Raw genomic sequence first — 21,500 nt, forward strand, 5'->3', positions numbered from 1 at the left:
ATATTAAGACGAAAGCCTTCAAATGCCTCATCGTTGTCGACAGAAGGTTATCAGCAGAAGGCTTTCAACAGAAATGTGATGCTTTTTCTAGTCAGACCAGAAAGAAAATATTTGTGCACGATGGGATTCCAACCACCATCCTTTCGTTCCGCAGCCGAGAGTGCTAATGGCTACGCTACTTCCTTTATTTCCCCCTTTCTTTCATGATATTTATTTACACGGTTTTGTACTGCTAACACATACGTAGTTCTACGAATTGGAAAAAACAGCGCAATGTAAGACGACACAAGAGAAGGACAAACACCAGCGCTGTTTGTCCTTCTCTTGTGTCGTGTTCCATGGCGCTGCTTTTTCCAATCCGTGAAACATCTACCAACGAGCCCGTAATTGCCCTCTTCTGGAATATGTAGTTCTCCTTGTCTAGGACGCTGGAGAGTGTTTGCTGAAAGGCGTCGAATCAGACGGATGCCTCCCAAACTTCTCCAGTGTCTCCAGCATTTAAGATTCACAAACACTTAACATCTTAACCACACATCAGTGACAAAAGCAGCAACACCGCGCTAAAGGCTTTTCGCCTTACCGCACTTTAGGTCAACAAAGTGCCCCCCTGAACTTCTTGCTCTAGAATTATGAAGATCGTTATTACTCGGTCTTCTCGGTACTCGGTCTATAAGTTCGAATTATTTTAGCTCAAATTACTTTCTGTGTGGTGACTTTGTTGTTCACTGTATTGCGTGAAATGCAGTTTAAGAGATGGAAAGCCTTCCAAAGAGCAACAGAGCATAAACCTTTCTTGCTTAAGCATGAAGGACATAGGACCTTCAGGATTCATTTATTGCTAGAATGCTGAACTGGCACTCGTGCCTTGCTCTCGTGCCTTCCTCGTAGTCGTTGTCCTCTTAGGACGCACGCGGCCGCAAGGAAGCGCTTCCATGCCATCAATCCCAGACGCCTTTCTTATATTCAGGGAGGACAGGGATTTCGGAGGTGAATTTTTCAGTTTTTGCATACGACAATGAAATATGGGAGGAGTTCTGAACACGTCTCAAGAATGCTTGAATATAAAATTCCACTCAAATATTTTAAGTACTTTTGACATTATAAATTTTTATAGCCATGCCATACTTGGGAAATCCGGACGTGACAACAAAACAAGCTACGAGTCTTCACCCACTCTCAGGTTTTACTGAAAAGAATGGTTAATGCAGTTACACTCTGCAATTATTTTTAGCAGCCTGATGCTTTTCTACACAGAATTTTATATCAACGCTTGCATTTAGCGCTCATTAGAGTCATGAAACTTTTTGATACATATTTTAAAATTTGAAAGTAATTGAAAAATACAGGACGGCACTGAAAAAAAAATTTGGGAAGGAGCACCATGCCAGAAACTACATGATAATGAGTGCAGTCATTGTCGTGTTACGCTTTCAGCAAACAGAGCAGTCAGGTCAAAAACAGTTGAGAAATCTCGCACTGAATATGTAGAAGCAGTTCATATCTTTGCTCGTTCTATTTGACTGTGGAAGCCAGGCAGACGGGTTATTCTGATCACTTGCCACATAGTGCTAAACAGACACGGACACAGGGAGAAAAACAGGACAGGCGCTCCCTGTGCCCCTGTGTCTCCCTGTGTCCGTGTCTGTTTAGCGCTCTAAGGTTAGTGAACCGTCACCAACTCGCCCAAGTTTCCACCCCGGTTATTCTGAGGGAGGAGGATTGCGCTAAAACCAGCTTTCCGGCGACACCAAGCTAGCGGCCAAGCCGACCTACTGCGCTTGAAAATTGACCATTTGCGCGGGGAATTCAGCCATGCTATGTATGTTGACCAAAATATTTTTGAAATCCTACCCAGGCTGTTTACGGGTAAATTTTTCGGGATGTTATTAAAGAAAAGCTTATAGATGCCAAATCTGATGTTTTATAAAAACAAATTTTTTCGCGCCGCGTCCCCCTTGATGGTGTATAGTCACCTAAGTTTTCGTTGCGCGTTTTCGTCTTTGTAATGACGCTCACGACATTACTGCACGTGGATCACTATGTGGCATTCTTGTACAGCTGTTAAATAATTTCTAATCGAATTATTTCTTTCACGTGGTTCGGTTTCGGTCACAACTTACGAGGGACGGCTATGACGTCCAAAGTCAGTGTAGGTCACACGAAGCATGCGAAAAGCGGCATTATAATGAATGCTTCTTCAATCTTTGTCTTCCCGCTCTTGAGGGAGGGTATGTTTAGCGTTGTAGTGAATTAGAACGACGAAGTAGAGATTATATAGTAATTTTTCTCACGCTTTACGTGACTTATACGTAGCTTCAAGGTCACAGCCATCGCTCGACAGTAAAAAGCGAAACAGGAACACGAGATAGAAGAAATTTAGTTATGACTTACTTAGTTATAACTTATTATAGCTCGCTGCGACCGATGTGTGGTAACGTTTTACGCATTATTGAAAAGAAGGAAACTTGCAACCGGAATCTGATGTCCGTGCATATTTTGAAACTATATGAGATAAAACGAATGTCCTGCTGAGTACCGCCTGGCAAAAACCCCGGTCCGAGAGTCGAGAGAACGGAGTACCCCGTGTGCCCTAAACCGACATACGCTAACCAACAGTTGCAGTGAGTTCTAGAAAAAATATTTGTCTCTTTAGGTGTGAAGCAAAGCTTTGGCTCCATTGGGGAGCTTTCCTCTAGAGCCTTTCATTAGTTCTCTTATTAATGGTGGCGCTGTGCCAGTGCATGCTTTTTCATTCGCAATCACAGACAAAGTATCAGTTTTCATCTGGAAGCACCCAGCGTTTAGTTAAGACGAAAGACTCGTTTGTACGATTGTGAGCTTCAGGTAGACTAAAGCTACTGCCGCGGCAGGCAACAACTTTTCTTTGTTTCTCTTTAAGCTTCATGAGTACCACTACGAGAAAATGTGGGCTTGTGTCTCTGCGTGGCTGACGAGGGAAGTTAGCCCACTCGGCGTGCCACGTAAGGCGGCATGTTTTATGCGAAGCATACTAAAATAGCCCAACCCAGCTCCTCGAGCGCGGCGGTGTCGTTACCATTGACCTTTCGTAACCTCCATGTCATACCACGTGATGCGTGATGTCACATCAGATGAAAAACGGGGGCCCAACTCGCGCCGTCGCGCGAGGCGTCGTGACCAAGGATGACCACGTGGTGCGTGACGTCACAGCAGATGAGAAACGGGGGCCCAGCTCGCGCCGTCGCGCGAGGCGTCGCGACCACGGTGGTCGCGACCAAGGAGGACCACGTGATGCGTGACGTAACGACATAGGAGAAACGGGGCCCCAGCTCGCGCCGTCGCGCGAGGCGTCGCGACCAATGTGTTTCCTGCTTCTGCAGCTAGGTGCGCTGTAGTGAACACGTGATTCTGGAGCGGCGGTATACAAGGGGGTGCGCCTGCCTCTGCTAGGCGTACACGGGATAGAGATGCCTCCTGGAGACAGGGCTGCTCGTTGGAATGAGAAGCAAAAGTTGCGGCGTTGCTACAGAGACTGATGAAGAGCGTGAAGAACGTCTAGCCAAGCGGCGTGCTCGATATGCAACTCGGCGACAATACGCTTCGCATCTGACTAGGCTTAATCTAAGCTAAGCCTCAGCCATTTTTTAGTGCAGCAAATGTAAAGACATAAAAAAATTAGCGAGCCATAAAGCCAGCCAAAGTAAAGAAAAGCGGAAATTCAGCAATTATAAATCATAAAAACACTAGCGGGGCGTGAAAGACAACTAAAAGAAGCAAAATAATTGGCGTATATCTTTGATTTATTCGGAAAATAGAAAAGCATGAACTGGAAAATAATCATGCTCATTCTGCTTACGCAATTTATCGCATCAGACCAAGTGAGCGTTTGTTACATGATTAATTTTTTACAGTAAACCACTATGTCTGCTACTACAACTGGCTGATGCGCCAACAAAGCACGCAGAAGTTGTGCACGTCGCACTCAGGCAGCCTTTCTGGGAACTGGTTTCAGGAAATTTATCCGCAATACATCAATACGCCTTCTGTCGCGTATTTCAAAGGTGTCGGAAACATGTTCTTTGTGGGTGGCACCCTGTGTTGGCTACAATATTGTACAAATGCTGTAACTGATCTAGGCACGAAAATAGAACTTGAGCCCGGAACAGTTCAACAGGAGCTGGAAGTTTATTATTTCCTTGCTGCCAGTGTGAGCTGTCTTCCGATGTTTTATGAATTTTCTTTTATTTTTCATTAGTATAGCTTCATGCTCCGAATAGTACCGATGAAGGTTTATGAAAAGAGAGGCAGCGTTCAGTTTCTGAACAAGCGATTTACAATTCACTATACGTGTTCGGGAAATGAAAAATTCGCGAGAATATGAAACGTGCATAATATTGTCACGACCAGAGGAGCCGCGAAGGTAGGCGTCGGCAAGAACCCAAGACTGGGAGCGGGAGCCTTCTTTTAATTATAGAGCCAGCTTCCACGACACCAAACAGAACAAGCGCGCCGCGAGAGTCCACCGCCGCTTCGTCGTCGTCTTCGATTCAGCGCGGAGGCCGCGCGGCGCGTTAGGCGCGTGGCATTATTCCCCCCCCGCGAAAGGAAACATCGTCTCGATGTGGAATGGGGTATGTACAGTGAGAGGAGGAGGAGCAAAAACAAGAAGTATAGGGGTGAGGTGAACTATACAACTTGCGCTAAATGAAATGCGGCGAGAGTCAAGGTCACACGTGGGGTAAAGGGAAAAAGGTAAGAAACACAGCGTGAACGCAGCGCTCAGTCACGCGAAAAGTACGGCTTTAAGCGCACTACATGCACAATTTCAGGCCGTTGACGCTGAGGGCCGACGATCACAGTTCCATGGGGTACAACTTCGTAGTTGACGCTGTTCAAACGGCGCAGGACTCTGTACGGGCCAAAGTACCTATTTATAAACTTTTCGCACAATCCCTTGCGGCGCACGGGTGTCCACACCCACACGTGGTCGCCGGGCTCGTAGTGCACGTCCCTGTGCCGAAGGTTATAGTGTCGGGCATCGGCGGATTGCTGGTCCTTGATGTGCAAGCGGGCCAGCTGACGGGCCTGCTCGGCTTGCTCCACGAAGTGGCCAGCTTCAGGGGGAAGCTCTGTGTCGCCGTACGGCAGCATGGCGTCTAGCATCATGCGGACCTCTCTGCCATACACGAGACGAAACGGGGTGAACTGGGTGGTTTCCTGCGTCGCGGTATTATATGCGAAGGTAAGCGTCGGCAAGAACCCAAGACTGGGAGCGGGAGCCTTCTTTTAATTATAGAGCCAGCTTCCACGACACCAAACAGAACAAGCGCGCCGCGAGAGTCCACCGCCGCTTCGTCGTCGTCTTCGATTCAGCGCGGAGGCCGCGCGGCGCGTTAGGCGCGTGGCATTATTATGGCGGGTTCCGCACGAGGCCGGAAAAGAGCTGGTCTTTTACGCCGCGCATCAGGTGCCGCAGCTTTTTTTCTTCAGGCATGGCCGGATCGGCGCGATGGCAAAGACGCGTCACATCCTCGACCGACGTACATAGCAACACCCTCATTGGGAAGCTGAATTCGAGAGGACAGTGTACGCTCTGCGCTCTCCCGGCGGTCGCTGTTGGCGTACGTACTCACGAGCTGACGTCGAAAGTCCGGCCACGTACAGAAAGTAGTCTCATGGTTTTCGAACCACGTTCGTGCGGAGTCTTCAAGGCTGAAGTACACGTTACGCAGCTTTGTAGCGTCGTCCCAGCAGTTAAAGGTCGCGACCCGTTCGTACTGAGCCAACCAGTCTTCGGCATCTTCAAACAGGTCACCGTGAAAGGGCTTAGGCGTGCGTGGAGTCTGAAGGGTGAGATAGGTGGGGCTGGCTGCAGGGACGGTTGTAGGCAGGGCGGGCAGTGGCGTCGCCATGAGTGGAATGGTAGTTGAAGGCGCGCTGGCAACAGGGAGGGCCTCGGGGGACAGGCCTCGGATCCTCCGGCTGGCACGATGGACGGGGGTGGTCACAAGAGGCGGGCGCGTCGAGTCGTCCTCAGGAGTAGGGAGCATCGGTCGCACCTCCACCAGTGTCACGACCAGAGGAGCCGCGAAGGTAGGCGTCGGCAAGAACCCAAGACTGGGAGCGGGAGCCTTCTTTTAATTATAGAGCCAGCTTCCACGACACCAAACAGAACAAGCGCGCCGCGAGAGTCCACCGCCGCTTCGTCGTCGTCTTCGATTCAGCGCGGAGGCCGCGCGGCGCGTTAGGCGCGTGGCAATATGGTACCCGATGTTTCTGTTTTCACGGTAGTGCGGGGAATGCGGCAGAGGAAAGTTTTCTCAAAAGGACTGATTTGCGGACCCAATTAATACCTCTTCCTGCATTGTTAGAGCCGTGATAAGGTGAAAATATAATCACAAAGTGCAGAATACACACCTCTGCGGGCTAAACAAGCGAAAGAGCTTATACGATTGCAAAGTTGTTGGCACTTATCGAAATGCAGAGCCCTGTAGAAGCAATATTTTTTTGCCTATCGGTTACGAATCTTAGCGGGTTCGGGTAAGAAAATTCGCCCATCAACTCGGAAGCAAGCAGCTCAGATCAAGGAGGTACCGATGAAGAAGGCAGGATAGGTTGCGTTTTTCCCTCCCTTGTTCTCCTTTTATCCCGCATTTCAAGCTTCTATAGTTAGACGAACTTAGTTTGAAACCGTTAAAAATCGAGATGTCTAAGAAATAAAAAAAAATATCTTTGTGCCTGGTCGTCATACGCAACGCAGTGATACAGTGCCAAAAGCCTACAGCTAATAGAGAAACGGAAAGAGGACCGGCGCTGAGGATGTGGACTGTGTTCTTATTCAAGCACTAATCCTACAGGGCAGAGCCCTGTAACGAACCCGAATGGGTTGTGATGATGTTCGACTCGAAAGACTGCATTTATGCAAAAACGTCTAAATACATTCGACATCTAAGCGCTTATTCATGATTATTTTATTTCACCCGCCATGGTATCTTGAAGGCTTTGGTGTTCGGCTGCTGATCCTAAGGTCGGGGGCTCGATCTCGGCTGCGGCAGCCGTTTTTCGATGGAGGCGAAATATCAAAACTTTCGTGTCCAGTCTGATGTCAGTGCACGTTAAAGAACCGCAGGAGGTGTGAATAATCCTACGCCTCCTTTAAGGCGCCCCTCATAGGCCGTGTGTCCCTTCGGGAAGTTAAAGCGCAAAATTTACACTTCACAATTTTATCTTTCTCATTCCTACTTGCTGTCTATTCCAGGGAGACTTCCATACACTGGAACGAAAAATAGGCGAGACCAAGGGTCAGCCAGTGTTCATTCGCCCCTATATCGTGACCTGCGTCGTCAGCAACATCATCTCGTTCCTCTACTCCTCGGGACTACCCGGAGAGATGGTTGCATTGGGAACAGTGACCAGCATTCTCGAGAGGATGCGGACTATCATGTCGGGCGGCGCGGTCATCCAGTTTCTGCCAAGCTTGTTTCGAAATCTTCTCTACCACATCCCTTTTACCAGGAATGGAAAAGTGCAATCAATCATGGATGAAATGGACAATTTTGTCAAGTAAGAGTGGCCTTTCCTCTGTTTAACCCTTTCCTTATGTTCCAAGTTAGTTCCGCACATTTTTGTAGTCGTAGTCAGTTTAAATACCGGCCAGAGATTACAGATCTGTGGAGTATTAAAACAGCGCGCATACAGGGGAACCGTCATTGTGTGGGGCTCGCGATAAAAAAATTGGGGGGAACACTTAAACTCCGTTTTAAGGGTACGACGCGATAGCGTACGTGATATATCAATTCACATATGTGAAGAAGGTCAATCTCTACCTTACATTCATAGATCTCTGGGAGTTTTCATATCCCTATTGGCGCAGTGGTGCAGCGGTTATGCGACGCGCAACTGCCCTGAGATGGCCCACCTGCCTCTTAGGTTGCTCTCTGGGTACCACTTGCCAGAATTTTTCGCTCCTAACGCCGACGCCGGATTTTCAGTGTAACGTGGTCGTTAACGTTATCGCGTTAATTAATGGAATTTCACAGTGACTTCAAATGCAATTGGCGCTGCTATCGGAGTAAAAGCGTCCGTGCAGCCGAGTGGGAGGGGATAGAGGGACACTGGGGCAGGAGGGAATTCCACACGGAGTGCTACTCTATGGGAGTGTGATCACGTGACCACCTTGTGTATACAACCCGTGTCTTGCGCCTTACTCTAACATTACCCTTGCTTATCTGTGAGTAATGATCATCGCATGCCCGCTAGAGTTGAGTTTCCGCATCAACTGCTGTGTAATCACCATCCAGTTTCTAGAGCGCAGCTCTTAATCGCCCGTTACTGCGTTCCACGTCGTAGTCATCGGCGTTGTCGGTTTAACCGGTAGTCCAAGTAGCAGACCGAACGCCACCTGGAAGGTTGCTGCAATGGGAAGATGCCGGAAGGTGGACAGCAGCGTAACACGCCATCTGCCAGGGGTAGCAGGTGGAGTATGAAGAGCTGCGCTAAAATTTTGTGTTACCGACTACCGTAAACGTCTGCCATTTTTTTAAGCCTCGGTCAGGAAGTGACAGGCAAATCTGTTCTCATGTTTCTGTTCCTGTCAAATTTCAGTGCTGTGCTTGTGCTTCTTCCGTGTCAAATGTCGCTTACTTATTGCGGCTAAAACGGTGTCTGCTGCGAATTGGTGCTACGCCAGCTATTGGAAACTTTGAAGCACCTTGCGTACGACCGTAAATTTCTACTTAAAGAGCATGAAAGTGTTTTTACTTTAATGTTGCCTTATACTGGACCAAACGAATGCCTGTCTTTAAAGTGGCCAGATACAGACATACAAGCCCAACCCGAGTTTGGCTGAAGGACGCGACTTCATTGAAGGCTATGTCAAAAAGATGGCGGAAAGCAAGGAAGACCCATACCCTACGTTTCAAGGTAAACGCTAAAATTGCACTCAGTTTTTAGCTAGAGCGAGTTGTGAATGAGAACCACCGCATAGCTCCTTTGCGTTTCTTGTTGCGTGCATTATGAAGCGCTTTACTATGATTCAACTTGCACAGTTTAGAGTGCCTTGCAGGCGACAGGGGACGGTGAAGCGTGAAGTGCAGTATTCAGTGCGCGGGGCCACAATAAATTTCAGAAAATGCCGAAGCGCATGCACACTCATTTAACACTCAGCCGAGACAGCAACCAGCATGGTGTCTTTTAGCACTTAGCTCAGCAGAGCTAGTCGATTAACGAACGGTGGTCGAAGAGAAGGTGACGGATAATGCTTATTGTCGAAAAAAAAGCTAGGCAATTGGTAATTGTATTGAAGGGAAGATGTATGAAACCCCGACACAGAAAAAATTAGAGGAACTGACGCCCTTCTGCCTGTCTAGTCTAAGCTCGTGTAGTATTTCATTATGCAGTTATAAACCCACCTCACTCATGCCCCAAAATATAATAGTTATGGAATAAACACGATATTGTGGATGATCAATTGGATGAATGCTTTTCATGAATTGTAGGTCGGTTCCTTGTGGGCAACGTGAAGACCTTCCTTATAGCTGGCACATTCAGCACGACAAACACGATGCATTGGCACCTGATCAACTTTGCCGCTAGGCCAGAAGTACAGGCCCGGGTCCAAAAAGAGATCGACGAGGTTGTCGGCCCCGAGAGGGCGCCAACGTGGGAGGACCGACGCAAGATGCCTTACACGTTGGCCTGTGCCTGGGAAATTCACCGATGGAAGCCGGCGCCCCCGTTGGGAATGCCCAGAGAGTGAGCCGGGAAGATTCTTTCAATCTGTTTCTGAATACCTTTCGGCCATACCTTTAGGGTTTCTTGCCAGAGGTGTAAAGTTGAGAGGCAGGGACAAAGTAGACTGAGCCAGGGAATAAAGGTGAGATAAAAAAATCCAAATTGAAATCAAGCGGAAGAAGCGCACATGTGAAGGGCACTTAATGGAAAGTGAACATCTTCGTGAATAATCTAATGCAAGCGACTGCTTTCCAGAAGAAGGCAAGAGTAGCAAAGAAACGGCAGATTCGGATGGGTGGGTGATAAGGTGGTAATTGGAAAGGTATGTCAGACGCCTTTGTCGAGCAGTAAACATAGTTAAGTTGATGACTATTGTGGCGACTTAACAGGGAAGCAACGTTCTTTTCAACAAAGAAAACCTGTAGTTAACTACTAGGCGAGGGTGTTTTATTATTTAGCTGCGCACTTTACATGCCATTTGGTTTTGTGAAGAGTTGCTGCATCGCACTGAAGATAACACATAATGAGCTGGTAGCCCATGCAGTTACAAGAAGGGAAGAATGTATGCATACAAACAAAAAGGACGTCGGATGCAATAAACACCCGCAATTGTTTGAACATATTGGGGCTTAATCTAGTTCAGGTGACAAATGCTACTTTTAACTGTTTTTTAGCCGTTAGCTACAAACGAGTAGTGTTAAAAAAATAAAGTAAAATATAGCTCCTATCTCTACTTTCGTAGTACATTTTTACCCCTGTGCTCCCATCACTTGTTTTGATGCAGGGCGAATGAAGACATCGTGGTGGACGAGTTTGTTATTCCGAAAGGCTCGGTCGTCCTTTTCAACTTCTGGGCAGCTCACTACGACACCGAGATCTGGGAAGAGCCGGAGCGCTTCAAGCCGAACAGATTTCTTGACAAAGACGGCTTATTCGTTCCACAGAAGCTCGAGAACGTAATACCTTTTGCAGTTGGTGAGTTGAAGGGTTTTCAGAAAATATTCCCATTAACTGACTCAACCGGAAGCACCCGCTTGTTTTTTCTACAACACTAAAATGGTAATTTTAAGGACGCATCTCTCTTCAGGCGGAGTATTATGATCTGGGCTCGCTAACTAGTTAAAAAATGACGGACTCGTTATTTTACTAACGTGCTTTCTTCTTTGAATTTGTGCACTAGAGATAGAATACATGGATCAACGCGTGGTAGTAGCTTGCAGCCGCTAAAAAACTTCAGTTCAATTTCTTCTGTTATGCTGTTTGGGTTTCATCAACCGAACGCTGGCTGTGTTGTGTAATGGGTATTTAGGTAACGTAAGGCACAAAAAAAACTGCAACATAACCGCTGATCCGTAGTTAGATTTCACAATACCATTTGAACCATCCTGCTTAAAGAGCATGAATGACAAAATGCGACGTACCAGCCGTTATATTACCGTTTTTTCTGTGCTTCACGTGACCTAAAGACCAGAATGGTTGCTTGCTGGGCTAGTTGGTTCAAAGGCCAACAACATGTCACAGCTATTGTTCGGTTGGTTAAACGGAAACCAAAACAGCGCCATGAAGAAATTCAGTTGCAAGTTATCTAGCGGTTTTTGGCGAATATCAAAAAGTGATCCATGCATCATAAGCTCTAACGGATGATTTGAAATAAGATAGCATGCAAACAAAAATTTTTTCTCTATAATCCTTTAAGTACGAAGTGTTCGCTTGAGACCCCAGAGGGCGATGCGGATTGCATAACAAAAAAATTAAGGAGGCACTACCCAGATCGGCTACTGATAGCAGCAGCCTAGAAATCTATGTAGCCACTACAGAAAGCTGCGAAGGCCAGGGACAAGACGGTAAAGGCCGCTTGTTGTACTACTGCACGTGAACTGAATGCACCAAATCATAATGCACCAATTGGAAAGTAGAACCGATAGGGAATATGGCAAATTGCGCAAGTGCGCTTTCCCACGTAGCTATGTTGCCAAAGACAAGATGGCCGCCTTCTCTATATATATATAAAAAAAAACTGCGATGGCTACAGCACTGGCGCTAAGGGTGCGGATAGAATTTAAGGAACGTATTTTGAGAGAATGACAGAAAGAAAAAACTAGTCTTTGCTCTGTTTCAGGAGAAAACGCACGGTCAACCATCTTGTTTTGGACAACACGCCCACGCGGGAAAGTGCACTTGCAGAATCTTACATATCCCCTAATGCTTTTCTTATTGGCTGCACGAGCGTGCTAATGGCTACGCTACTTCCTGCCAACGCATATGCAGTTTTCATTCTCTAGAAATCTGGAGAGTGTTTGCAGAAAGGCGTCGAATCAGACGGATGCCTCCCAAACGCCCTGCAATGTCTCCAGGATCTAAGATTCACAAACCATTGTACTTAATTAAGATCTTAACCACACATCAGTGACACGATCAGCAACATCGTGCTTAAGGCTTTCGCCTCACCGCACTTCAGGTCAGCAAAGTGCTCTCCTGAATTTTTTTTCTGTGCGCTAAACACTCCATCAAATGGCTTTCGCCTTTTGGATGGAATGTTTATAATGTAGCCCACAAAATTCATGAGACATGCCGTAGCTTTCGCCTGCATCCTTGACGTCCCACGGAAGTACTGAGGAAGCGCTTAAGGAGCGGTCATTTCGTCTGTTGTTTTTCCGCCCGTCTTATTCAGATACTTATGTTCGCGTCCTTTTTTTTTACCTTTCCAACATCGCAGGAAAGAGGTCATGCCCGGGGGAGGTCTTCGCTTCGATGGAGATCTTCCTTCTGGTGGCATTTCTACTGCAAAAGTACAACGTGGTCCTTGATCAGCCACTGCAGTGCGACCTGGATGACCCTAGCATCAGCTTGAACGCATTAGACTCCGTTAAACTGCGGTTTATACCACGGCGAACTGTGAAGGCTTGATGTAGCGTGTTTCTCGTGTCCCACAGGTAATAATGACAGTGCGTGCGGGTGTCATGCAATGTCTTCGGCTCAATTCGAAGAAAACTGAAAGGACAAGCGCGGAATATCACCTGAATATTATCATCCGCAAGAAAACCGCAAAAAAAGAAGGCCTTACTCCATAACTCGTCCACGTTCGGGTTTTCCTTCAGGAGTTTCTAATCTGAGCATCCGCGAAAACTTTGGAAGCAGGATGTTTTGGTTTTAACCTATTCTGCACCTGTATTCTTCTAATTTTGCAGTATTTTGCCCTCTCTTCGCATATAATACCCTCGTACGAGATACTTTGGGGGTAGTTTGGTAATAAACAAGCAGAATATTGTACTAAGGCTTTAAACTCTCCATCACCTACGTTACGCAATCAAGAATTGCCATATCTTAGGCTGTGGGGTGTGGTACACCCACCACAGCGCTTGTTAGCAAACTCCAACATTGCCCATGGTGTGGCACTGCGCGGAGATTTGTGTTTATTGATTGCCCGCCATGGGTTGTTCAATGTAGTGACGTGTGTATTTCATTCCTCGTTGACTAATAAAGTTTCAGCTGCCAGCAGTACCCGTCCCTGCCGATATCTTTGCCGTTTCTCTGCTTGCTTTTTATGCCGGCCGTAAGAGGCTTTCTGGGCTGGACAGCATTTATATGCTACACTTCAGGGTGCGAGCTTTACCACGATCAAGTTAAATCACTGTCCAGGTGGCAGTATTGTCCGCCTCGGATGACGAGTGATGGTTAGAGTTAAGCGAGTTGTTCATCCAGTTGACAAAGGAGTCGCTTTACTTACGTAAGCAAATATTAGTTTTTGCAGAATATATTTTTGTCGCGTTACAAAGGTTGCACGAAATTCGTCACTAAGGTGGCATCGCTGTTTATAGCATCCTGGCCATCCGTGAACTTGCGTCTCAGTATTGAATTCGACCTGGACACAGCCCTGCACTAGGTAAGGAACGCTCCGAAGTGTAATTAGGCAAGTCGCCAGTACAAGGCACTACAATGTGGGCGGCGTTGACAGGCATGACTCACTGGATACCATGGGTCAAAGTAAAACCCAAAGCGGCAAATTTACGAATGGAGTATATTTACAATAGATATGGTATAAATGCCCACGCGGGCAGCCAGACAGTGCGGCCAAAGATGGACTAACTGGCAGGAAAAAAAAACTACCTCACTTCGTTTGGTTTGCTTCTGCCTCATTGGTTAAAGGCAATCTTGTTTTCGGGGCACAGTTTAAATCAGTCTTATAGTCGTAGCTGCTTCACAAGAAACCTCAGCTGCCTTTAGTGCAGTGCATGGAAGCTGTGAAACACCACCTCACAGAAACTTGAGCCATGGCCCGTCTGTGCAGGGCTACGTTGAAGCAACGTGCCGCACTCCCCGGACATGGGAAGAACAAGTGAAAAACATCCAGAGCTTCGCCCGGGGCTTCGACGTGGTACAGGGCAGAGAACGTATCTGCACCACATGACAGGCCTATAAATGCCGAGCCCACAATAAGTTCGGCCAGTTCCGCGAGAGGAAACTAGGCACCACTCGCTTACAAAGTAACGGTACCGAGAACAAACGCTATAAGAGCTTTGTTCCCTGTATGAATCGGTTTTGTGGCTCTTCCTGGCTATTTGGTATTTGGCAGAGGGCAAGAGATACATCTTTACCCGTGATAAGAGTTAGGAGGTCCAAGGACAAGGTAAACTTTATTATAGAAGAGGTCTTAGGCGCGGGTTGGGGTGCTGTTACCCTTCCCGCGGTGGGCTCCCCTTCTAGGCCGCACGCCACGTGGCCGACAGACGATGTCGATCGGCAACCTCTTCGGCCTGCTCTTTGACTCGGAGTTGAACCTTCTGGTCCGAACTTAGCAGCGCACTCTCCCACTGCCATTAGGTACAAAGCTCCAGACTCTGCGATTGCTTGTCTTGAAGACATCAGTATTGGACGTTTGGTATGTTTGCCTTTTGGTGCTCGCAGAGAGAACAGACGGTGCTGTACTGCTCCGACAACCATATGGTGATATGGAAGAACACGCAAGCCAAGTTCTGGGAGAGATGAACTGCTTTATTTCTCGAAGGACTGAACTTTATGAATATAGTCCTGCTGAACGATATAGAAAGGATGAAGAAGTTTTGCAAGGGTAACGATTTACTGGGCCGCCCTAAGGTCACGAACCTGGGTGGTCACAAATACAAAGGTGAGTAAATGGGGTTAATAAACAACACGTTTTAAATTATACCACTTGGTCTGCATTATACAATGTAGGCGATTATTAGAGGTTCTCGCTAAATAATTAAGCGTCGGTCATGTTCAACGTTGTAACAGCGAGCGTTTGCTGTGCTCCAGTGGAGCCGTGAGAATTTTTACATAGACTTTGGCATTTTTAACACCTACACTTTTGTTGTTTGAGTCTTCGAAAGCGTCATTAAGGGCTACAAAAGGGGCTTCGAAAATTGGCTCGTGTTCTGTAGAAGCCTAAGAAAGGAGCCTAAAACATTTGGCGACAATTACGTTAGTTTGTAATGCGAAATTTGAGATCAGCGCATCAGCTTTTTGAGCTTTTCGATAGATTCATCCGCCGCGGTGGCTCAGTGGTTACGGCACTCGGAAGCTAGCCCAAAATACGCAGGTTCGATCCCGGCCGAGGTGGTTGAATTTCGATGGAGGCTAAATTCTAGAGGCCCATGCACTGCGTGAAGTCAGAGCACGTTAAAAAACCCCAGGTGGTTGAATTTTCCGCAGCCCTTCACGACGGCCTGCCTCATAGCCTGAGTCGCTTTGGGACGTTAAACCCTAATAAATCAAATTAAATCAAGTTCCTCGGAGCGCACGGCTTTTATAGGCTAGTCACGCACGCGCACTGGCGATAAGCTTGTCAGCGCCGAGCCACAACATATGGAGTACATGCAGGTATTAAAGAATGAGTTTGTTTGGAGCTGCCGCCACCTGGTATGTTGTGTTTTACTTGGAGACTTATGGGCTTCTGAAAATATTTGTCTTTCTTCATTGAATTAGGCTGTAATTTCTTTGTAGCATGTTACTCACTCCTTGGCTGACCTGAGGTCGAGGTAGCGCACCTCCCGGTTAACTAGGAATCCTCGGGCAAATTGGTACGCCGCCTCGTTTCCAGTATGGTCCCAATGGCGAGGACCCAGATCAGTGGGGTCTGGCTGAAATTGAAATTTTTTTAAAAGATATTTATGGCTGCGTAGTCAGCCCTTCCTTTGGCAAACTTTCGAATGGCGGTTTTAGAGTTGCTGATGATGTATTCGGCAGGCAGTGGTGTACGTATTGCCTAAAGCTATGGCAGCATCTTCGGCCTCTTCCGGGAATTCTGTTATATCGATCTTCTGCGACGGAAGGGGAGAATTCCTCGGTGATCGACGACTGCGAAGGAAAAGGCGTCTCTGCCCGCATGTTCGGCCACGTCATTGTGCGCCGTGTCTTTCTGAATCGAAAATCTTTCGCGAAGTTTTCGTGCTCTACCCTTTCTTCTGTGAACATCGCAGTCTAGACACATGCTAAAAGGAAAAAGACGAATTATTAAGTGCTCGTGTACGTGTCTTGAAATTGGCAAGGTGTGTGCACTGATTCCTTCACATTCTATTCCTGCTTTCCTTAGGAAAGGCTATCAGGCACTAAAGCAGGACAAGATAAGATTTAGTAATTTTCCCGCCCATTGGTTCAAACTCGTGACGTCACGACCAAGAAAGACTCGGTGATCACTGTTCGGAATTGAAGGGCGGTGCAGCGTAGTCTCAGGGATCCACGCTCAAAAACTGTATTTATGCACCACGGTTTGCGAAGAATGCCGATAGTGGCGACCGCTGCATTTAATTTCTAAAAATATTCTCTTGATTTTGAAAGCTGTTTTCAGTGAACATAATGTCTTTGTTATTAAAACGTGGCAATATAACTGGTAAGCACTGGTGAACAATTTGTGGTCAGGGGCCCCTTAATCATGCGTTGTATGAGTACCCGCAATCCCTCCTCTCCCACTCGGTAAACTGAGAAAGGCTGCGGCACAGGCCCAATAGTGTGGCCAGTGGGGCATGGAAGCTTCTTCTTCTTTCTCTAAAGATGCCATTCTAGCCCATATGTCATAAAGGCCGAGGTGTGCTCGAGAGACAGTTTCAATGAGCAAGAAAAAGAACAGCGACGCCGACGAAATATATCTCACATTTTGTCCCCTGTGCAGCTGACGTAGTAGAAGACGGACGGCAAAGGCAACGAGACGAGCTGTGATCCAGTGTTGTTGTTTTGCCGTCTTATAAAATGGCACATACTCACAGGCGTGCAGTGGCCAAGTGATATTTCTCTTTAGCCTCTTTTTTTTTCTCACTCGTTTATAGCACTACCAATACATGGACTGTCATTTCGATTCCTAAGCGATGTCTCTCGGCACACAGGTCACAATGCTTACGCTGTTGCCACAACAGCGAGGCCAATGTGCGCATTCCGCAGTAAATTACGAAGCGGCATAAAAACCTCGGGCGTGTCACGATGCGGTTGCCTCTGCTAATTTGGCGGTGATACGGAAGCGCTATCGTCCCAAGCACGTGTCTGGATTCACCTTTCATGCCTGCCTTACACAGTAGTAAACAGAGATGCATGCATATGGTTTGTGGTACATGTGTGAATCGCAACTGCAATAAGAAGAAGGCAGTTACCTGAGCCGGGACGCATTTTTAGAAACAGACAACCAACGGTCTGTTCACAAAACAGAGCGGATACAAAGGTAATAAACCTATAGCAGTGGAAAACAAAGGGTCTGGTGAGCAGATAAGAAAATTAGTTTGAAAGCGTGCGGGCGGCTGTGGCAAGACAGTGTTAATTGGTTATCAATGACAAATGTATTTGTGATACAGTGCACGCAAGCACATGCTGCTGCTGATGAATAGAGAAAATCACAGGAAGACGCATGCGCCAGTCTCTGTAACGGGGCTGCGTGAGGAGAAACTGTAGTGACTTTAATTGAGAAATGCAACGGTCCGCACTAGGCCTATAGACAATGAGCTGAAAGCGGCGGTGACTACTAGTGGTCATCGCCTGAGTGAAGCGTGGTGCACATCCTATTTTCTGACGTTTGGTTCGGTCGAGCTGTCTCTTTCTACAATACATTGCAGAGCGTTCTTATGTCCAATTCATAACGTTTGAGACAGGGGCTGGGGAAGGTAAACTTCAAGTTCCTGGTCATTTAAATGCTGGCGTGCTCATCGACCGGGCCAAGTTGTTCTCTTGCACTTGTTACAATGCGGGTGCGGTGTAGCAATCGACTCTGACATGAAGACACTCACGGCCGTTTGAAAATCTGTTGGATTTCAAGATCAACAAGGTGACAGTGGACCTCTGAATGTCTTGAATCAATGAGTGAATCATTATCTGATTCAGTTGTCTTCTATTTTAGTAAATAACAGATAAACAGGACTAAAAGCTGCAAGAATTGCAAAATTTTGTACTTGGACTATTCAAGTGAAAAAAGTGGAATGTTTTTAAATCAATAAAACAATTACAAAACACATAGCTCGAACATGCACACTTCCACAAACGAACTTAGTGATGATAACAGAGCAAATATGAAATCAAGAAAGTTTCGGTTTAGGTTTATTCGGGTTTAACGTCCCAAAGCGACTCAGGCTATGAGGGACGCCGTATTGAAGGACTCCGGAAATTTCGACCACTTGGGGTTCTTTAACGTGCACTGACATCGCACAGCACGCGGGCCTCTAGAATTTCGCCTGCATCAAAATTCAGCAGCCACGGCCGGGATCGACTCCGGGTCTGTCCGGTCAGCAGCCGAGTGCCGTAACCACTGAGCCATCGCGGCAGGGCACAAGAATTATTATTTACATGCAATATTCAATAAGGGCATTCTATAGGGCTTATTCTCTCCGGAATAACAAAGTGTACCATTCAAAAGATTTTGATTTTGTACTGGTTAGCAGAAAGTGGAGTAAAACTGGGAAACAATATTCTGGAGTGAATTTTTGGTCGTGTACTTCATAGGCGGTTCTAGGCAAGATCATTTTCAGAAACGGGGCTTTTGGGTAACTTATAGAAACGAGGTAAATATAAGCTTTTTGCATCGTATACTAATACCAGTCCTGGCGGATTCCAGAAAACTAGTGAATCACTGACTAGTAAACGGATTATATAAATTATCAAACTTATCTTTTTAATTATTTCTCATAGGCACCTGATTGTAATTAGAGATTTCCAGATGGCCGTTAGTAGTAGCCGTATCAGGGTTGAAAATTTTGAAACCGTGATTACCCTCGCAGCTGTTGCTCAGCCAATTTTCCTGAATAACAGCGCGAACTTGAACGAGGACTGAAAAAAGACACATAGACGGGCGCTGTCAGCGCCCGTCTACGTGTCTTTCTTCAGTCCTCGTCCATGTTCGCGCTGTTATTCAGGAAAATGTCTTACCAACTCGCCCAAGCACCCGCTTTAACGTCAGCCAATTTGAAACATATCTCCGACCGTTCGAAAACCATGCGCCTTCCCAGAGTGCGCAGCGACGATCATCAAACCGCGTCGCGTGTAGGCCGCACCTGTCATGTGACTTCCTCCGCCGCAGCCGCGCTGGAGCAACGAGGCGGCGAAAAACGGAGAGCACCGCAGCGCTGGCGGGGCGAAGATTACAAATCTTTGATTGCAGTCAGGCTTCTATCGGTAATGGTTAAAAGTTAACTAGGGGAATTTACTTCATCGCTTCCCTAGTTCACATATTTAGCGCTTGTTTCTAACGTCTGCCTGCAATGCTAATCGTATGTCGGAAAAACCTTCCCCTTGCTGGAAAAACTACACTTAAAGATAACTGGCACGCTTCGCTGTAGCGATTGGTATATTAGAGAACATGAGGTGCACATATAAACTTGCATTTTTAAAATAGAATAAGCACATTCCTTCCAAAATGCTGGCTTAGAAAATGCGCTCGAAAAGTGCAGCAATGAGCTCCGAATTCTTGTCTCTTTTGAAAATAGATTATCGTAACGAATGGTTTTTCCTCCTATAGCGTTATTTGGATTGTCGAATGTCCTGCATGCATGCTATTGCGCAATGGGTATTATGAGGGAATTTTAGACCATGTTAATACAAGCCCCGTAATTGTCAGATCTTCTTGAGAGGGCGGCAAATATAGCACGGTAGCCAGGCAGATTTCAACCGTTCTTTTCTCCCAACTGCGATCCTACAAATTCAGTGATGATCACCAGAAAGGATAGTGGGCAACACTATCCTTCAGTGTGAGAGCGTTGTAGAGCAATAGTATGCAAACGCGGGTTTTAGAAAGAGTAACTAAAGTGCAGTTGTCGAAGTGCGAGCGTATGTAGTATATTTATTTTTGTATTTGTGTTTAGCACAAATATTTTCCTTTTCGTTTTATTATGACACAGTTTTCTCCGTCGCCGTTTAGCTAGGACGAAACGCTCAATGTCTGTTAAAGGTGAAGTGATGTTAAACAAGGCAAACAACTTGTTTTCACTGCCTTGAGAATGGGTTGACTGTCATTGCTGGTGCAACTGATCTGCCCCCGCGACAGGTTTTAACGTTGGTTTCACAATAGTCAAAATCACTCTAAAGGTGTCCACATTAAACACTAGGAAGAGCGCTACGGAATGTCACTTGACTAAAGTGGGCAGAGTCAGATCCTTTAAAACACGGCGCAGCGCGGCACATGGTAAAACATTATGCGGTAGTGGAGTAGCAGACCAGGGCCATGTGACCACCGGCTAACCTCTCCTCCTTTTCCTCTGTTTAAAATTCGTTTCTCTCAAAACAAAATTGGCAGGGGCTCAGCTTGGTTAAGCCCGGAAATTGCGAAAGCAACTTCATCCGTTTCTTCAGCCCGCCGTCGTTTCCTAGCTTGAGCGAATCGTTGCAGCTTTGCCTTGTGCAAGTCGGACGACATGGCCTGGCTGAAACGCACAGCGTGGTTACGCCGGGACGACTGCGACGAGTCGGGTCGGAGCCCGGTATATCTCCGTCGGTCGTGACGTCATCACAGCGAGCGCCTCCTCGCGGCAGCACCGTGCAGCTGCTGCTCGGCCCACCGTGGTTACGGTGGGACGACCGCGAGGAGACGAGTTAGGGCTCTGTATCTCTCCGTCTGGCGTGACGTCACAGCGGAGGTCATGCTAGAGGTCAAACGTGGTTACACCGCCGGGACGACCCCGAAGGGCTCAAACTGCGAGCAGTATTGCTTTAGCAATAAAAATGAAAATGCGTGTTGTAGACTTCCATGCTTGCGTAATTTTATTCTTTCTTGATGTGCGCTTTTACTCGTAACTTAATTGTAAATAATTTCAGCGAATGAATGCCGATATTCGGCCAGGTGTTGAACAAGGCATTTGCAGCAAACTGAGAGGAAGGAACAGGAATCACGGCTCGTGTGCACAGCAAATAACGAAGCGTGTCACGCAGGCAGGAGTCGGCACAGATGTAGATGCATATGAGATAGTTCATGATAACTGCACAAAATATGAGGCTGACGGCAGCGTTTTCTTTTTATTTTTCTTTCAAGCCGGAGAATGCGATGTGTTCATAACAGCGCGGCTTGCCTGTACGTGAATATCAGCGCGTTTCTGCCTGGGTTCGAAACAGAAAATTAGGTCACACATGATCACAGGAAGAGTGCGGTGGAGCATTCCTGACAGTTTTTTTTTTAGTTGCAAGGTCGCTGCAGCTCGCTCATTCTTTGACTAGAGAACAAACGAAGAGCTCGAGTGCCAGTGACGACTGCCTGCGCCGTCACTGAGGTCCGAGACTGTTGGCTACTATTCACAAAAGACTGCACCTTAGCGAGCACCCTTTATGCTTCTTAATTTTTTCTCCTTAAACACGGTTTTTTTAGAGGGTAA

The 21,500-nt window shown here is 46.9% G+C and overlaps 2 protein-coding genes across 2 annotated transcripts in view; both read left to right on the top strand.

Annotated features, from left to right (window-relative positions):
* Positions 1-13,144, top strand: part of LOC149333454 (cytochrome P450 2C23-like) — a 31,877-nt gene extending 18,733 nt beyond the window's left edge. The window contains exons 5-9 of the mRNA XM_089556053.1: positions 7,238-7,542; positions 8,786-8,901; positions 9,477-9,732; positions 10,496-10,686; positions 12,428-13,144. Of these exons, the coding sequence (XP_089412179.1) occupies positions 7,238-7,542; positions 8,786-8,901; positions 9,477-9,732; positions 10,496-10,686; positions 12,428-12,618 (1,059 nt within the window). The 3' untranslated portion in view covers positions 12,619-13,144. The remainder of the gene's footprint in view (positions 1-7,237; positions 7,543-8,785; positions 8,902-9,476; positions 9,733-10,495; positions 10,687-12,427) is intronic.
* Positions 1-21,500, top strand: part of LOC149333448 (cytochrome P450 2U1-like) — a 447,818-nt gene that overhangs the window by 246,265 nt on the left and 180,053 nt on the right. The gene's annotated exons all lie outside the window — the stretch shown is intronic.

The sequence above is a fragment of the Amblyomma mixtum genome, chromosome 8, assembly GCF_055824585.1.
Source record: "Amblyomma mixtum isolate Tamu chromosome 8, ASM5582458v1, whole genome shotgun sequence".
Classification (NCBI taxonomy): Eukaryota; Metazoa; Arthropoda; class Arachnida; order Ixodida; family Ixodidae; genus Amblyomma; species Amblyomma mixtum.